This window comes from Schistocerca gregaria, chromosome 6 (assembly GCF_023897955.1).
Source record: "Schistocerca gregaria isolate iqSchGreg1 chromosome 6, iqSchGreg1.2, whole genome shotgun sequence".
Classification (NCBI taxonomy): Eukaryota; Metazoa; Arthropoda; class Insecta; order Orthoptera; family Acrididae; genus Schistocerca; species Schistocerca gregaria.
The window spans coordinates 33,563,599-33,583,095 of NC_064925.1; the positions used below are offsets into that span (position 1 = coordinate 33,563,599).

Genomic DNA, 19,497 nt, shown 5'->3' on the forward strand with positions numbered 1-19,497 from the left:
AAATGGCCTAAAAATGTTGCAAAAAGTACCTAAAGAAAATACAAAGAACATTTTCGAGGAAATGGATATTTACACTCATACAGAAAAAAAACCCAGAAGACATGCTCAACAAATAAACAGATTTTAAACATAAAAAATACCTCAAAATTTTTAATGACTGCATTAAAGAAAAAGGGCAAACACAAAGCAATAGAACACATATCATTTATATAAAAAACAAAGAAATACTATCTCTCAAAAATCAAACGTAATCACTGACTTTCCACGAAATAGAAAGTCCATTGTAAACATATAACAATGCCAGAGGCAAGGCTGTCAGAAAAACTGTCAAAAAATAACTTTTCAAGATAATGCAAAAAAAAAGTATCATAAGAAACAGACAATCTGTGTTTACACCCCAAGATGCCATAAGGACCACATCGTACTGGGTAAGACACAAACACAAGGTGCCACATTTAGATATGAACTAACATACATGTTACAAACAGTATTCTACCTATTCTACCATCTTCGCAGGTACTTTCAATAACGGCAAATCACCAAAACGAGGACATTATGTAACTTGGGTCAGTATGAGGAAATAAATAACTAGTGCAGCAAAAAACTTTTACTTAAATTGAAGTATGTTGTTCTCCGATGTCATGCAAGCTACGGGCTCATTGGGAAAGGAAATATATAGGAATGTTTGTGGCACAAATTTATTATGTAGCAATGAAAATACCCTACTTTTTCTCCGTTTTATTTGGGAAATGGTAGTTTTCCTCCTTAAGCCTAATCCATTTTAATTGAAAAATCTTGATAGCCTGCCACAGGTAGATTTGAAACTAGTGATGCCTAGTTATTTGGCACATTTCACTACTCACTGTCCACCCACATTGTCGCTTCTCATCTACGTAGTCCCAGATGCTTTCTTCAAGGTCCAGATGCTTTTCTTTTTGGCCATGAAATGCTCAGCGAATACCACTCATTTCTTGAAGCTGTGTTCTGTTTCCTTTGTTAATCGCAAATACAACTCTCCCTCCCATAGTACTTCCTTCTTGCTGCGTGGTTTCTAATGTTGTCTGATTCTTCAGTAACTTGAAATTTTTCTTTAGCTGTACATGAGTGGTAATGAGAATTTGTAGCCTTAATTAACAAATTAACACATGATTAATACCTCATGTTTAACATGCTGCTGACTTACGACAGACTGAGGTCGCAACAATGCTGTTATATATGGGATCTATTGCTGGAGACAGAGTACCAGACTTATTTGCAATTAATCAGCACACCTCACTTTTTCATACTTAACTTCGGGAAAAAGAAGATGTGCATATTGTTCTTGTATATAGGTATTTTCTTTTCCCTAGGCTGCATTGTTATTGGTGATTATGCATATTGCATTGTACAAAATTTAATGACCTGAAAAAGCTGAAAAAGACACATTGCATTTAGTCTTTATTTTCATATATATATATATATATATATATATATATATATATATATATATATATATATATATATATATATATATATATATATATATATATATATTAAAAACAAAGATTCCAAGACTTACCAAGCGGGAAAGCGCCGGCAGACAGGCACATGAACAAAACACACAAACACACACACAGAATTACGAGCTTTCGCAACTGGCAGTTGCTTCGTCAGGAAGGAAGGAAGGAGAGGGAAAAATGAAAGGGTGTGGGTTTTAAGGGAGAGGGTAAGGAGTCATTCCAATCCCGGGAGCGGAAAGACTTCCCTTAGGGGAAAAAAAGGACAGGTGTACACTCGCACACACACACACACACATATCCATCCGCACATACACAGACACAAGCAGACATATTTAAAGGCAAAGAGTTAAGGGCAGAGATGTCAGTCGAGGCGGAAGTACAGAGGCAAAGAAGTTGTTGAAAGACAGGTGAGGTATGAGCGGCGGCAACTTGAAATTAGCGGAGGTTGAGGCCTGGCGGATATCGAGAAGAGAGGATATACTGAAGGGCGAGTTCCCATCTCCGGAGTTCGGATAGGTTGGTGTTGGTGGGAAGTATCCAGATAACTCGGACGGTGTAACACTGTGCCAAGATGTGCTGGCCGTGCATCAAGGCATGTTTAGCCACAGGGTGATCCTCATTACCAACAAACACTGTCTGCCTGTGTCCATTCATGCGAATGGACAGTTTGTTGCTGGTCATTCCCACATAGAAAGCATCACAGTGCAGGCAGGTCAGTTGGTAAATCACGTGGGTGCTTTCACATGTGGCTCTCCCTTTGATTGTGTACACCTTCCGGGTTACAGGACTGGAGTAGGTGGTGGTGGGAGGGTGCATAGGACAGGTTTTATACCGGGGGCGGTTGCAAGGGTAGGAGCCAGAGGGTAGGGGAGGTGGTTTGGGGATTTCATAGGGATGAACCAAGAGGTTACGAAGGTTAGGTGGACGGCGGAAAGACACTCTTGGTGGAGTGGGGAGGATTTCATGAAGGATGGATCTCATTTCGGGGCAGGATTTTAGGAAGTCGTATCCCTGCTGGAGAGCCACATTCAAGGTCTGATCCAGTCCCGGGAAGTATTCTGTTACAAGTGGGGCACTTTTGGGGTTCTTCTGTGAGAGGTTCTGGGTTTGAGGGGATGAGGAAGTGGCTCTGGTTATCTGCTTCTGTACCAGGTTGGGAGGGTAGTTGCGGGATGCGAAAGCTGTTTTCAGGTTGTTGGTGTAATGGTCGAGGGATTCAGGACTGGAGCAGATTCGTTTGCCACAAAGGCCTAGGCTGTAGGGAAGGGACCGTTTGATATGGAATGGGTGGCAGCTGTCATAATGGAGGTACTGTTGCTTGTTGGTGGGTTTGATGTGGACGGATGTGTGCAGCTGGCCATTGGACAGATGGAGGTCAACATCTAGGAAAGTGGCATGGGATTTGGATTAGGACCAGGTGAATCTGATGGAACCAAAGGAGTTGAGGTTGGAGAGGAAATTCTGGAGTTGTTCTTCACTGTGAGTCCAGATCATGAAGATGTCATCAATAAATCTGTACCAAACTTTGGGTTGGCAGGCTTGGGTAACCAAGAAGGCTTCCTCTAAGCGACCCATAAATAGGTTGGCATACGAGGGGGCCATCCTGGTACCCATGGCTGTTCCCTTTAATTGTTGGTATGTCTGGCCTTCAAAAGTGAAGAAGTTGTGGGTCAGGATGAAGCTGGCTAAGGTGACGAGGAAAGAGGTTTTAGGTAGGGTGGCAGGTGATCGGCGTGAAAGGAAGTGCTCCATTGCAGCGAGGCCCTGGACGTGTGGGATATTTGTGTATAGGGAAGTGGCATCAATGGTTACCAGGATGGTTTCTGGGGGTAACAGACTGGGTACGGATTCCAGGCGTTCGAGAAAGTGGTTGGTGTCTTTGATGAAGGATGGGAGACTGCATGTAATGGGTTGAAGGTGTTGATCTACGTAGGCAGAGATACGTTCTGTGGGGGCTTGGTAACCAGCTACAATGGGGCGGCCAGGATGTTTGGGTTTGTGAATTTTAGGAAGTAGGTAGAAGGTAGGAGTGCGAGGTGACGGTGGGGTGAGGAGTTTGATGGAGTCAGGTGAAAGGTTTTGTAGGGGGCCTAAGGTTCTGAGGATTCCTTGAAGCTCCGCCTGGACATCAGGAATGGGATTACTTCGGCAAACTTTGTATGTAGAGTTGTCTGAAAGCTGACGCAGTCCCTCAGCCACATACTCCCGACGATCAAGTACCACAGTCGTGGAACCCTTGTCAGCCAGAAGAATGATGATGGATCGGTCAGCTTTCAGATCACGGATAGCCTGGGATTCGGCTGTGGTAATGTCCATAGTTCCTCCAGTCATGTAATGAAATGTAGTGGAGGCACTTCAAGTGGTGCTAGTTGAATTTTTCCACTAGTGTAACATATTCCTAGTTTTTCTCTGTTGAATTTCTTGGTACTGCTCCACTGACACGCTTGATCCATTTTGCCAGTGTTATGTTTGTGTTTGTTGTATCTTTTAGTGGGATCATAACAGAATGCTTCACCAGCCAAACTACTTTGCACTTCTCACATGCAAATGTTTCATTCACATACTTGCAACCATTGTCTGTCATGATGTTCACTCTTTACTTCATTCGTTTCATAATCTTGTATGTAGCAGTTCCTCCCTGTCTGCTTGCTGAATGTCTAATTGATCTTCTCCTCTAATTCGACTCATTCATCTGTTAAGTTTCATCTGAATCTATTCATTCTCTTCCATTATGAGGGCTCGCACCTGAGTTTCATTTCTTTGCTGTTCTTTATGTTTTCTTCTATTCAATTCACCAGTGGCAAATCTCCCCCTCTTTTATGTTTTGGCATCCTGTTATTTGTTAATATCATTTAACACACAAAAATTCGACTTACTTACACTGTTCGCTATGTTAAGCAATTCATTTCCACTCAAATTTATTTATTTTCTATCAATTTCACATTTTCTCAGACCACTCTTAACAAATTTCTAAAGTTATACTGGTGAAAATGTCTTGCAATCACCTGTCTACATCATTCTGAGCTCAAACAAATCCCCACCACAACAGGATATTGCAACATTTGAGGACACTGTCAAACATCCTGGAACGTTCTCTAACCTTCTGGAAGAGTCTGCAACATTATGAAACATTCTTGAACTTCCTGGAAGATTCTGGAACTTGCTACATATGTTTACACATTCTAGAAGAAGCAGTATGATCAATCTCAGTCACTTTGTCACTCGATTCCCAGCCGTTCGACAAATTCCCTCAAGAACATTGTCAGTGCAATGCGCTCTTTTGACACCCGTATCTACGAACCTGAGATTCACAGTTACACATGGTAGCTTGCAGGTTGTGGACAGAGGGCAAACATACTGTATTATCCCCACTGGGCTGTAGGAGTGGGTTGTGCAGTTACGGTAGCACTCTTAACACCTATTCATGTTATAACGATCAGGTACTGAAACTGATCGATAATAGTCGTAACTGTGTCGGGCTCTGTTAAAGTGCTCCATTGGCACCTCATCCAGTCGTGGTGTGAATGAGCACAGCCCAAGCTACAGTTTTTCTGTGCACAGGACACTCAACTTCGACGGCTCTCCAATGCTGGTGGGCGGCCTACCGTCCGTGGAGGCGGTGCTAGAGCGCCCAGGGCAGGTGCACTCAGACGAACTGGTGGGCTGCGTGCACAGTGTGACAGTGAATGGCCGCGCACTCAACCTGAGCAGCCCGCTGCGTGCACGTGCCGTCGCTCCCACCTGCTCGCGCCCACGGCTCTCGCCTTGTGACTCGCTCGGAGCTGATGGTGCCGATCGTGACCGGTAAGTAGCAATTGAACTACTCTTCACTAGGTGGGGGTGAGTAGGAACTTGCATTTGTGAGATGCAGAACATTGGGCTGAGAGGCATGATATCTGTTACTGTCAATTTTGTGGCTGCTGTGGGTACCAATGGAATCTCACGTTTTTCCTTTGGCACATTTTAATGTGTCTCGAGATTAAATATTTAGTTCACCTTAACTACCGGGAATATTTAGTTCACCTCAACTACCATGAACTTTCCACAGACAGTGCTTGGTCTTGGTGGCTCAATAACATTGAAATTGTGGTTGCCTATTATGGTCATAGTATTACATTTTTTTGGAGCTCTTACACCAGATGATGTAAGGGGTCTATAACTCACACACTGCTGACACTATCATGTAGATGAGGACAGAAAATATTGCACCTGCATCTGATCGATCAGAGCTACAGTCCGTGCTCGGTGCTTCTAATTGGATAACTACTGATGTCAGTCTGGTACTATGTTTGCAGTGATGCATGTAAGTGCAGCTGCTGTTATTTGCATTATGACTATATATTTCTCTATTATTAAAGAAACATTAATATCCACCTTACTAACTGGATAGCGGATAATACAGTTCTTGCAGAAACTTTTGAAAAAAAAGATTGAAGGATAACGAGTCTAAAACATGCTGTTCAGCAGTCTCTTGCAAATGTTGGATGTAGAAAGCATAATCTCCAGTGAATGAATCCTTGCTCGTTACATTGTTGCCATCCCATTGTGTAGTGATGTAATGGGGAAAGACCTGAAAAATCCAACAAGCTTTGACAGTTTTTGGTGAAATAGCAGTATCATATGTGACTGCTCGCAAAAGGTAATAATTTGTGACTGGGTTTTGTTTTCAAAATTTGAGTGGATTCTGGAGACTAAAAATCTGTTCTTGCTCAATTATCACCTTGCAAGGGACATGCAATGCTGTTGGACTGTGAGATATCGTGATAAAATAATTCAACTCAGAAAGCCCTGCTACTGCACATTCTTCCTATTCTTTGTGAGTTTACAGTTTTTAAGCATATTCTAGGACACAGGTGGGCAGCTAGTTCAGTCTGACAAATAGATGAAATTTGTGGAAGAGAGAGCAAGGTGCTACAGAAGTTTTTAAGCCAGCTGCTGAAGAACATTGTAAGAAAGGAAATAATGTTCGCAGTGCGTAAATAAATGCAAACATCTCAAGATGGGGTGGACTGAAAGGAATATGCTATCGATAATGCAGGTTTTGAGGCACAATTTGTGACCATGGCGTTTTGGGAAAGGAGTGCCATTTTTATCAGTGCATTTTACCTTAAACAATAATATCACGAATGGTGCAGTTTTGACATTGTTTGCTAAGAGTGCTGCTGTTGCATCACATGACAAGGCGGCCTGCAAGCGTAACTAAATGTCTGAACCAGGCCCACGGACCACCAAAGGTTGCCTGCGCCTGTTCTAGAGTAACAGTGATTATGTCTGTGTGCAATGGAAATTATTGTTATGTTTGGAAAGTAAGTTCTGATGTAAAAAAGAATTGAGTGTTCTCATCTGCACACACACACACCTATCCATCCATCCACACACACACACACACACACACACACAGAAAGAGAGAGAGAGAGAGAGAGAGAGAGAGAGAGAGAGAGAGAGAGAGAGAGAGATGGGGGGAGCAAGAAGACCAATAAAATCTTGATTACTATAACACAATATAGGAAGAGATATTGTTTACCTACATCATAACTATTTGCTGTTTCTGATTGTGACCAGTTAGCATAAGGTTCTACTGGGTGTATATGACCCAGGAGACCCGGGAAAAATCCAGGAATTTTTTCATTCTTGAGAAAACCTGGAAAAACTTGAGATTTTTTTTAGAATTCTGGGAATTTTTGATTGTTTTAATTTTCAGTTGTTGTTGTTGTAGTGGTCTTCAGTCCTGAGACTGGTTTGATGCAACTCTCCATGCTACTCTATCCTGTGCAAGCATCTTCATCTCCCAGTACCTACTGCAACCTACATCCTTCTGAATCTGCTTAGTGTAGTCATCTCTTGGTCTCCCCCTACGATTTTTACCCTCCACGCTGCCCTCCAATATTAAACTGGTGATCCCTTGATGCCTCATAACTTGTCCTACCAACCGATCGCTTCTTCTGGTCAAGTTGTGCCACAAACTTCTCTTCTCCCCAATCCTATTCAATACTTCCTCATTAGTTATACGATCTACCCATCTAATCTTCAGCATTCTTCTGTAGCACCACATTTCGAAAGCTTCTATTCTCTTCTTGTCCAAACTATTTATCATCCATGTTTCACTTCCATACATGGCTACACTCCATACAAATACTTTCAGAAAAGACTTCCTGACACTTAAATCTATACTCGATGTTAACAAATTTCTCTTCTTCAGAAACGCTTTCCTTGCCATTGCCAGTCTACATTTTATATCCTCTCTACTTCGACCATCATCAGTTATTTTGCTCCCCAAATAGCAAAACTCCTTTACTACTTTAAGTGTCTCATTCCCTAATCTAATTCCCTCAGCATCACCCAACTTAATTCTACTACATTCCATTATCCTCGTTTTGCTTTTGTTGATGTTCATCTTATATACTCCTCTCAAGACACTGTCCATTCCATTCAACTGCTCTTCCAAATCCTTTGCTGTCTCTGACAGAATTACAATGTCATCGGCGAACCTCAAAGTTTTTATTTCTTCTCCATGGATTTTAATAACTATTCCGAATTTCTCTTTTGTTTCCTTTATTGCTTGCTCAATATACAGATTGAATAACATCGGTGAGAGGCTACAACCCTGTCTCACTCCCTTCCCAACCACTGCTTCCCTTTCATGCCCCTCGAACCTTATAACTGCCATCTGGTTTCTGTACAAATTGTAAATAGCCTTTCGCTCCCTGTATTTTACCCCTGCCACCTTTAGAATTTGAAAGAGAGTATTCCAGTCAACATTGTCAAAAGCTTTCTGTAAGTTTACAAATGCTAGAAATGTAGGTTTGCCTTTCCTTAATCTTTCTTCCAAGATAAGTCGTAAGGTCTGTATTGCCTCACGTGTTCCAGTATTTCTACGGAATCCAAACTGATCTTCCCCGAGGTCGGCTTCTACTAGTTTTTCCATTCGTCTGTAAAGAATTCGTGTTAGTATTTTGCAGCTGTGGGTTATTAAACTGATAGTTTGGTAATTTTCACATCTGTCAACACCTACTTTCTTTGGGATTGGAATTATTATATTCTTCTTGAAGTCTGAGGGTATTTTGCCTGTTTCATACATCTTGCTCACCAGATAGTATAGTTTTGTCAGGACTGGCTCTCCCAAGGCCGTCAGTAGTTCCAATGAAATGTTGTCTACTCCGGGGGCCTTGTTTCGACTCAGGTCTTTCAGTGCTCTGTCAAACTCTTCACTCAGTATTGTATCTCCCATTTCATCTTCATCTACATCCTCTTCCATTTCCATAATATTGTCCTCAAGTACATCGCCCTTATATAGACCCTCTATATACTCCTTCCACCTTTCTGCTTTCCCTTCTTTGCTTAGAACTGGGTTTCCATCTGAGCTCTTGATATTCATACAAGTGGTCCTCTTTTCTCCAAAGGTCTCTTTAATTTTCCTGTAGGCAGTATCTATCTTACCCCTAGTAAGATAAGCCTCTACATCCTTACATTTGTCCTCTAGCCACCCCTGCTTAGCCATTTTGCACTTCCTGCCGATCTCATTTTTGAGACGTCTGTATTCCTTTTTGCCTGCTTCATTTATTGCATTTTTGTATTTTCTTCTTTCATCAGTTAAATTCAATATTTCTTCTGTTACCCAAGGATTTCTACTAGCCCTCGTCTTTTTACCTACTTCATCCTCTGCTGCCTTCACTACTTCGTCCCTCAAAGCTACCCATTCTTTTTCTACTGTATTTCTTTCCCCCATTCCTGTCACTTGTTCCCTTATGCTCTCCCTGAAACTCTTTACACCCTCTGGTTCTTTCAGTTTATCCAGGTCCCATCTCTTTAAATTCCCACCTTTTTGCTGTTTCTTCAGTTTTAAGCTACAGGTCATAACCAATAGATTGTGGTCAGAGTCCACATCTGCCCCTGGAAAAGTCCTACAATTTAAAACCTGGTTCCTAAATCTCTGTCTTACCATTATATAATATATCTGATACCTTTTAGTATCTCCAGGGTTCTTCCATGTATACTACCTTCTTTCATGATTCTTAAACCAAGTGTTAGCTATGATTAAGTTGTGCTCTGTGCAAAATTCTGCCAAGTGGCTTCCTCTTTCATTTCTTAGCCCCAATCCATATCCACCTACTATGTTTCCTTCTCTACTTTTTCCTACACTCGAATTCCAGTCACCCATGACTATTAAATTTTCATCTCCCTTCACTATCTGAATAATTTCTTTTATTTCATCATACATTTCTTCAATTTCTTCGTCATCTGCAGAGCTTGTTGGCATATAAACTTGTACTACTGTAGTAGGTGTGCACTTCGTATCTATCTTGGCCACAATAATGCGTTCACTATGCTGTTTGTAGTAGCTTACCCGCATTCCTATTTTCCTATTCATTATTAAACCTACTCCGGCATTACCTCTATTTGATTTTGTGTTTATAACCCTGTAGTCACCTGACCAAAAGTCTTGTTCCTCCTGCCACCGAACTTCACTAATTCCCACTATATCTAACTTTAACCTATCCATTTCCCTTTTTAAATTTTCTAACCTACCTGCCCGATTAAGGGATCTGACATTCCACGCTCCAATCCGTAGAACACCAGTTTTCTTTCTCCTGATAACGACGTCCTCTTGGGTAGTCCCCACCCGGAGGTCCGAATGGGGGATTATTTTACCTCCGGAATATTTTACCCAATAGGATGCCATCATTATTTAAACATACAGTAAAGCTGCATGCCCTCAGGAAAAATTACAGCCGTAGTTTCCCCTTGCTTTCAGCCATTTGCTGTACCAGCACAGCAAGTTTACCGTTATATTTTTTAAATTTTGACTGGTAAGAACCGATACTTTAAGAAAGGATGTTACTGTTGCCCCCTACAGCAGAATAATACTTCAACAATAAAACATAAATGAGAGAGAATAATGAAAATAACTTAAATTGCAAAGGAAATGCTCTGTACACAACAACAACACACAGTGCTCATGCAGGTGTCTGCCAACAGCAAAATGTGTCAAAGGCTTTAGGAAGACTATGCAGTGCTTCAAAACAACAAATTGGCTCTGATGAGCGTGAAGTCACAACTGTTTACATTAGATTTGTTTTAGCAGTTACGAGTGGGCTCATGGACCCGCGCAGTTGAGTTCTGTTTGAGTAGTAGATTCTCCCGCTTCTGGCTACAGGAATGTGACTGTTGGCTGTGCAAGCAGTTGCAGTAAGAACCTAGATGCTACCAGGAAAAGGGGGCCCCAAACTCATATTCTTGAGGGGGAAAAAAAACATCGTTTCGCAAAGGGCCTAGCATCCAGTGCACATTTGTCTATTGATTATTCATATGATGTAAATAAAATAGAAAGAAACTTCCACATGGGAAAAATATATTAAAAACAAAGATTCCAAGACTTACCAAGCGGGAAAGCGCCGGTAGATAGGCACAATAAATAAAACACACACACAGAATTTCTAGCTTTCGCAACCGACGGTTGCTTCTTTAGGAAAGAGGGAAGGAGAGGGAAAGATGAAAGGATGTGGGTTCTAAGGGAGAGGGTAAGGAGTCATCCCAATCCCATTCATGTCTATGTCTACGTCTACTTGTGTCTGTGTATGTGCGGATGGATATGTGTGTGTGTGCGAGTGTACACCTGTCCTTTTTTCCCCCTAAGGGAAGTCTTTCCGCTCCTGGGATTGGGATGACTCCTTACCCTCTCCCTTAAAACCCACATCCTTTCGTCTTTCCCTCTCCTTCCCTCTTTCTTGAAGAAGCAACCGTCGGTTGCGAAAGCTAGAAATTCTGTGTGTGTGTTTTATTTATTGTGCCTATCTACCGGCGCTTTCCCGCTTAGTAAGTCTTGGAATCTTTGTTTTTAATAGATTATTCATATGATTTTGAAATGCTTCCCTGTTGGTTTTTGAACATTTTTGAACACATTTTACATTGATTTCTGAAAGAATCATAAGTTCATTTTCGAAAGAGTGCATAGTGTGCATGATGTCTATGTCAGGAGAATCCTTATCACATCTAGAAATAAACTTTCCACAGACAAAAGGGGGTGGGGCTATACAAGCTGAGCGGACTAAAGCCGAACGGATGAATGGCAATCGCTGTCTGGTTATCTGGTTGATTGGATTTGCGAATGATCAGCGTTGTTATAATTACTAGCGAACTCCATAGATTCAGACTACCAGAACGGAAATAAACGACTGATAGGAATAACAAGTGAGAAAGATTACATACTTTCTTCTCGGTGTACCCAAGAGAATGAAATTTTGACAGAAAATGTTTGACCAGGTTGCTACACTAATAATGACCAGTTGTACAGTCTGTGGCTAGCAGCCACTTATGTACTATTCTGGAAATAGTGCAGAAAATGTGTTGTACAAACACATAATAACGCCTAAACGGAGAATAATCACGGGATAACTAAACCTGTGATTCTGGCAGGGTTTGTGAAATTAATCAGCTAACAAATTTTGACAATGGCAGGAATAGCTGCAGAATTGGTGATGACAAGATTGTGTGTTAGAACGAGGAAGGAGAAGAAACTGGGACATCACACAAATTATGGAAGAATAAGACGATTCCAAATTTATATACAAATTTCTTAATACTACTTCTTGATTTCAGACTTGAGAATCTGGTGCATATGAATGAAATGGAAACTATTTCCTAACATAAAGCTTTTTGCTTGTAGTAGGCCTTATATTCCATCATGTTATAAAAATGGCCATTTGTGCCAAAACAGTCTCATTTATTTGGTGCGTGTTACAAAATTGCTGCAATATTAGAAAGGCCTCTTTTGTTTTATCTAGCAGACAGTGACATAATAGACGTAATCAGATCGAGAAACCGCACCAGTCTTGAGTATTATTTGTGTTAACCGCTTTTTCAGTATTAGATAACAACATTTCGATTTCTCATGTAGCAAATCATTTGACGAACTGTGATGAGGTAACAGATTCTTTCGCAGAAGGGAAAGCATGCCGTGTAAAGCTGTAGCAAGATTAGAGAGGAAAAAAATGCTAGGAGCTACAGATTTAAGAAATATGTACATTCTTGCTTGTCTCTTTTCTTTATGGGTTTTATGTACCATATATTTAATTTTATGTTGCACAGAACAGCAAGTTATTAGCTAATAGGCAATAAAGAGTGCAAATTTTCTTAAGAGTTCTTGTTCTCCCTATTACAAATAATCCCATCCACTATTAATTGTGATACTTTTTTGAATAAGAGGGGGCAGGCTGTCAAATTGGCCAACTGGAAGCAGGAGAGGCACCACAGTACATCTCGATTCCCACTGTCCTGAATATATTTTGATGGTATTCAGTACAAAATATACAAGCTACAATTCTACAGAGCAAAATAAAGTGACATGCGATAGAAGAATGCTGTATGAAGAGATGTGGTACTGCACTTTGGCACACTTAAGACCTAATAACATATCTTACATTTCCTTGAACACATATGTTTTAGACTTTTCAGAAGAATGTGCTCTACAAGATGAAAATATTTTTGAAAATTCTCTCTCTCTCTCTCTCTCTCTCTCTCTCTCTTTCTCTCTCTCTCTCTCTCTCTCTCTCTCTCTCTCTCTCTCTCTCTCTCTTTTTTTTTTTTTTTTTTTTGAGTCAGTTTGCAAATATCGCAGATCCGAGGTTGATTCGCAGAGCAGTCTCAGCTATAGTGGGTAGTCTTCACGTGACCCGTGTTTACATTTTGTGGTTTTGCTGTTTCCCCTTCGTTTACTCTCACGTCAAATGAAAACAAAACAGATATCTGTGGCCGGGAGCTATCAAGCAAATTAAAATACGTTCACATAATTACGGAAGGCTAAAATATGTCATTAGTTTCAGATTTGATTTTATTTCCACCTTTCTGTCAAGCATTAATCGCCTTGCAGAGCAGTGAAGTTATTTTTGTCTGTTTGCTAAAGAAATTTGTCTTTTATTAACCTTTTCTGCAGAGGCAGTCAATGTATTTTAAACGAAATTCTACAGTACTGGCTAGTTTCAACTATTCGCTGTATTTCAGGTCCACGTTTTCATCTTCTAGCACGTATGGCACTATGCCTTAATAAAGAACCAAACATGATACAATCACGGTTTCGCCTGTTATCTACGACCACTGGAAACTGCTGAAACGCACCTATTTGTAAAAGGTCACAGGAAAATATTGCGAATGATGATTTGAAAAGCGTTACTTTCAAAGTAAATATTCTTTTATGTAAGTTGAACTATGTGCGATAATGTACCATGAATTTCTTAAAACACAGCACGTTTGACTCTCATTTAGAAATCAACTCTTTCATGATGAGCCACTTAGAAGAATTTCGAACCCTGAAGATCAGACATTTGTGTCATTATTAAAAATTTTACTGGCACATTTGTGTGATTCTTAAAGTGTAACATGCACAAAAAAGATCAACATTATATGCCAAATGTTAGCTTCTGTTGCAGCTTATTAACCTTAAAGACCAATATTATATGTAAAATCTTTGCTTTCCTTGTAGCAACACTATGTATATTAATTTAAACTATTAACTTTCCCTGTTTGTGTGTTCGTGCTACTTAATAGTGATGTTGCTGTTGGCTGACTACATCACGTGTCCTATGCTCTGAATATCCGCTGTCACCGGCTGACGAGATCACGTGACATGAGCTATGACTAGCTTACAAAAGCACATCACAATCTCGATTTCAATGATTCAGAAAGTAACATGCGGTGGTTGATGGAATTCCAATGTATACTTTCGTAATATGAAAATACGCAGCGTACATGTTGCTGCACATCAAAGATGTTTCCAAATGTGTCTTTTTCTCTGAGTTTCGTTTTCTGAAGTGCTGGGAAATTCTACACCCATGTGTTAACCCTTAACCATTCCAAGGATTGATAAGGGAAAATATACTGTCACTTAACACAGAAAAAGCGTGTTTTCACCCAGGAGTAGGTGTGTATTTTTAATCGGGAAATCTGGAGTATTTTTCTTCTTTGTCTGCGTGTACACCCTGTTCTATCACTTTGACACCCTAGAAGCACCATCGAGTATGCAATGAATTTAGATTCAGAAAGATGTGAAAATCTTTTGGTACTGGGTCACCACCATAGGGCTAATGAAGACATTCCTCCAAAATGTGTGATTATTGCACATGAAAATTATAGCTTACAACCATAATTGGATAATTCAAATCCTAAAAGCACCTTTGTTTTACTGTATTTGCAGTGTGCACGAATATAATAAGAAAAGGTGATTTAAAAGTGAAGGAATTATTTATTCTGCCCATTTTCATTCACTATAGTATTCCAGAATCCCTGTATGTGAAAACTGTAGTAATAGGGTAACATTTTGAGTGTCAATATCTACAGAAAGTTCTCAAAAAACAAAAAAACTTATTTTTTCCTTTTTTAACTAAATATTTCACTACACATATATTCGTGAATGTCCTTCATTGTTACCCACAATTTTCTAATCTCAAAAAACAGTGTAACTGCCACCATGGACCTCCAAGCTGATAATCCATTCTGGTGCAAACGTCGTCAAACTGTTCGTGCAGATGGTTGTTGTCTTGCAAATGTCCCCATCTGTTGACTCAGGGATCGAGCATTCACCTCTCTGTCATGTGGAGAAAAACAGCGCAGATACCATGTTACACTGTAACTCCCATTCTCCCAGTCGGATAACTGTTTAGGGATATGCAAGTTGCATAGTGATATCAAAGTGATTGCAATCATTTTGGAACAAGTGTGTAGCAGAAACAACATGCAAATCTAAAATCCATGGTTCTCAATTATTTATGCTTAGAGTAAAATACAGCAGGCAAGTTTGCTTCATTTATATAAGGAAAGTCTTATAGCAGTGCAGCAAATGGCCAACATTCAGTTACCAAGATTTTCTGGAGTCATACATAGATCCGAGCACGATTTCTACATAGCGGGGCAAAAGATATTATTCAAATTATGCAGAACTCTGCCAGACAAATCTCCACTGGTGATGCATTTTGTAGTACGATGACAATTTCAGGTAACCAATATCCGCTTCCCTCACATCAGCAGTCTCAATTCTCATGCTTAATTCACTACCAATCCTTCGAATAATGCGTATTCTAATAAATATGACTAGTAACAAAAGATAGCCACATCATATGATGTGAGACTTTCTATCTAAAATAATCAGATATTTTAATCAATATATTTCCTGCAAATGTTTGAGAATGGCTACATAGCAAAAAAACATGTGAAACCAAGATGTGTTTTTTTAATGCTTCAAGTAAAACATTTTCCAAAAAAAATTACTTCAGCATTTTTGCATCTTTCACATGCAGTAAGTTTTTTCATTAGTGCAAGAGATGACTTAACTTTCAGCTTTCTGCTTTCCTCGAATCAAACCTATAAAACATATATGAGGTGGTATCCAAAATTTTTGGGACTGGTGCTGCCATCTGTCGAAAACCTTACCTTTGGACTGATGGTCACCATCACCCTCGAAGTAGTTCCTATCCACACGCACACACCGGTCCCAGCGCCTCTGCCATGTTTTCTGGAGGTCCTGTCCTCTGAGGGAGTTTCTCACTGCCAGTGATGCTTCTTGAATCCACTCTAGAGTGTCGAACCGATGGCCTTTCAAATTGAGTATCAGGTTTGGGAATAGTGCGAAGTTGCAAGGTTCCAAATCTGGCGAGTGGGGTCTGTGGGGAACAACCACCATGTTGTTTTTTGCCAAAAAAGTGCTGGTGAGCAAGGATGTGTGACAGGGCGCGTTGTCGTGATTCAGCAGCCAGTTTCCTTGATGCCAAAGTTCGGGCTGTCGTTGCCGCACGTTTTCACAGAGCCGTCACAAAATGTCACAGTAGTATGTGAAATTCACTGTTCAGTTGGGTGGGATGAATTCTTTGTGAACAATTCCCTTTGTATCAAACAAAACGATGATCGTGCTTTTCACTTCGCTCTTCCACTGGGACGATTGTTGCTTTGTCTCTGGGTCATAATCGTAAATCCAGCTCTCATCGCCGGTGATAAACCGTGACAAGAAGGTTTTGCCCGAGGTTCGTACAGAATTTGATACACGAACACTGTTCTGTTCACGGATCCATCGTAAAATCACCACACACCGAACACAGAGTATTATGGAAATCACTGTGGACATGCAACACATCTTCCCAGCTGAATGCCACTCCACACACTGACTCGTCAGATATGCAGCTCTCGCAGCCTAGCGGTGGAGAGATCTATTACTTCTACTTTCCAGATGGCACCACCAGTCCCGAAAATTTTGGATTCTGCCTCGTATATGATTCTTTGCATATCAGTGAAGAAATCTGTGAAAAAGAGTCCACAACAAAGACTTATGGCAATGAGCCTCAACAATGCATTACAGTGTGTGCTAATCTTCACAAGAAATGTGCTGTGACATAACCTAAAGCTAAACATCATGCTCCCCCCCCCCCCCTCTCCCTCCTCCCCTCTCCTCCTCCCTGCCTCAACCAGCCTGAATAATTTGAGTTGTGACCTGCAAACAAAATATGCTACACCAGTCAATTTGTCTGGCCGTAGATACTTAAAACTATCCACGGGAGTTCAGGCCAAGTTACAAGTTAGGCTATAACATAATTAAATGTCAACCCCGTTATACTATAACTGTCTGTAAAGTTCATTTATTTCAGTTTCTACATCTGTGGAATAAAATTCACATAATCTAATGTAAAGAGTACAGGGTGCTGTTTTTTGAATTTTTCTTTGTAAATCTCAAGGGTGTGCTGGCAGATACTGTTAACTTGATACAAAAAAATTGAAGGACTTGTGGAAAATGTTTCAGTTAATCACCTCAATAAATACGGTACACACCACCATTAATTACTCAGTTGGATGAAAATAATATACACTACCCTCATTAGACAACTCTCTCGCAAGACACACGTGCAGTGCAGAAGCTGCTCCACAGAGTCTCCAAGATTTGATCCCCACACAGGTGCGGTCCTGCGGGGAGGTGTGCAGAGGGGTGGCCGTCGCGGCGCTGTGAATGCCACACGGGCTCTGTCGGCTCCTCTCCCGAGTGGGTGCTGGCGCCTGACTGTGGCCCCGCACTGGCACCAGTGTCGCTAGCCGCAGGTGCGCGGCTGGATCTCCCGCCGGGAGAGCGCCACCGCCGGCTGCAGCTGCTGGACACACTATATCGCGGGACGACGCGCTGGCGCCGCCCACCTGCGCCCGCACCCTCTGCAGAGCAGCACCGCCTGACGGACAGGGCCGTCGCCTTCGCATTCCGCACGCTGCGTGCAGATGCCGCACTCTTCTTTGCGGCCTCCAACTCCGACTACACCTCGATAGAGGTCACTACACTGACTTGTTCTCTTCATATTTTTTACTTATTTGTTAAAGAATATCGTGCAAACATCCTAAGCTGATTTTATAATGTTTAGTTGCCCAAGAGGTATTTGAGTGTAGAACCCATTATCGGTGGCACCTCTCAGTACATAGGTTGTCATGTACATTACTTTCGTCAGATATTAAATGGTGACATTTCTTGCTAATACTAGACAGTACTGTCATGTAATGTAAACACTGAGTTAAATCTGTGTACTAGTGGGGGATGCTAGTTTCTACACCTGTTTACTGGTGTGGCTATTAAACATTTCAGATGCAGCTCATGGTATTTACAAGGTGTCCTTTAACACACATTTACTAGCTGCAGAGCACCAAGCACTCAATATTTTTAATTTTATTTGTTTATTAGTCCTTTTTATTTATAATAACACTGAATGCCACAGATATTGGATATATCTAATAGATTGAAACTGCAGGCAACTTGTGCACAAGAAATTTCTTAAATAGAGTTTATTATGCCATTCTAAACTACTATTTTCGCTTTTCTCAAATATTTAAATTAAACATATGGTAGTAAAAAATCTTAACACAAAGCAGTGCTTTACATGTCCATTTACTACTGATTGAGCAGGAGCAGTGGCTCGGTAGATATGACTATAAGATTTTTTAAATCTTATCAGGGAGTTTATTGGAAAGTGTCAGATCTGTGTAAGATGTGCTCTTCCGGCAGCGTATGGTATTTGTGTGAGTTATGTGGAGGTTTCTGTGCTCCCTTTCTCACAGATACCTTCTTTCTCTATTGTACTGAAGTGGGATGTGATGTGAATCAGGAACTGAATTTAACTAACTTGACAATGGTTCTGATTGATAACAATTAATTGTTATAGAGAACCTTGTTGTGAATAATCAGACTTCACAGAATATTAAATTCCACTGCCATTATTTGAGCTATCTGATCAGCAATTTAACTAAGCATTGAACCATTTTGTGTGACCAAGTACTATTTCAGAAAACATTTTATCATTGACTCATACAACCATTTACTGCAACAGATCACTGACAACTCTGCAGATTGACTGCCACTACCTGCTGCCTAAACACAGGGCAAACAAACCAGTTCTTGTTTTGTGTGATGTAGTTTTACGTATTCTGACAACTCAACATTGCTGTTACTTGCTAGGCTCATATGCACATATCGCTATCTGGATCAGCTGTAAGTGTGTGTAACGTGTTTCGCCTGATATTATTTTGGTTAAAAACACTGTTTCTTTGCAATCTTTCTCAAGTAAATATACTTTAAAGAATGAGAGTGCTTCTCTAATACTTGTGTTTCTAAAACACTAGACCGGAACTTGGTACCTGCTACCAGTTGCAGTATAGTGACAACAAAAATTCAATTTTCAATATTTTGTGTAATTGTTTACTGAATTTAAAATTTCAAAATGCTGTCATAATCCTCTCTTTAAGAGGTATATTTTTATTTTAAAAGTTTACCACAATAAAACATGTATTCCTGTTCGCGAGTGTATGTCCTTTTTGAGGGTGCATAATTGATGGCATGCAAATACACAGGCTTTATTCATTCCGTACTTGGGAATGAGAACACTCAAGATTCCCAGTAAACTTCACACACAATTTCAAATCTATTGAAACTTTTTCTTGCTGACACTTCCCACAAAATAAAGAAAGGAACAATGTTTATCATTTACTACAT

The 19,497-nt window shown here is 40.5% G+C and overlaps 1 protein-coding gene across 1 annotated transcript in view; it reads left to right on the top strand.

The window, feature by feature from the left end:
* The window catches only part of LOC126278037 (cadherin-related tumor suppressor), an 817,086-nt gene that overhangs the window by 738,792 nt on the left and 58,797 nt on the right, over positions 1 to 19,497 (top strand). The window contains 2 exon segments of the mRNA XM_049977779.1: positions 5,061 to 5,303; positions 17,428 to 17,788. Coding sequence (XP_049833736.1) covers positions 5,061 to 5,303; positions 17,428 to 17,788 — 604 coding nt within the window.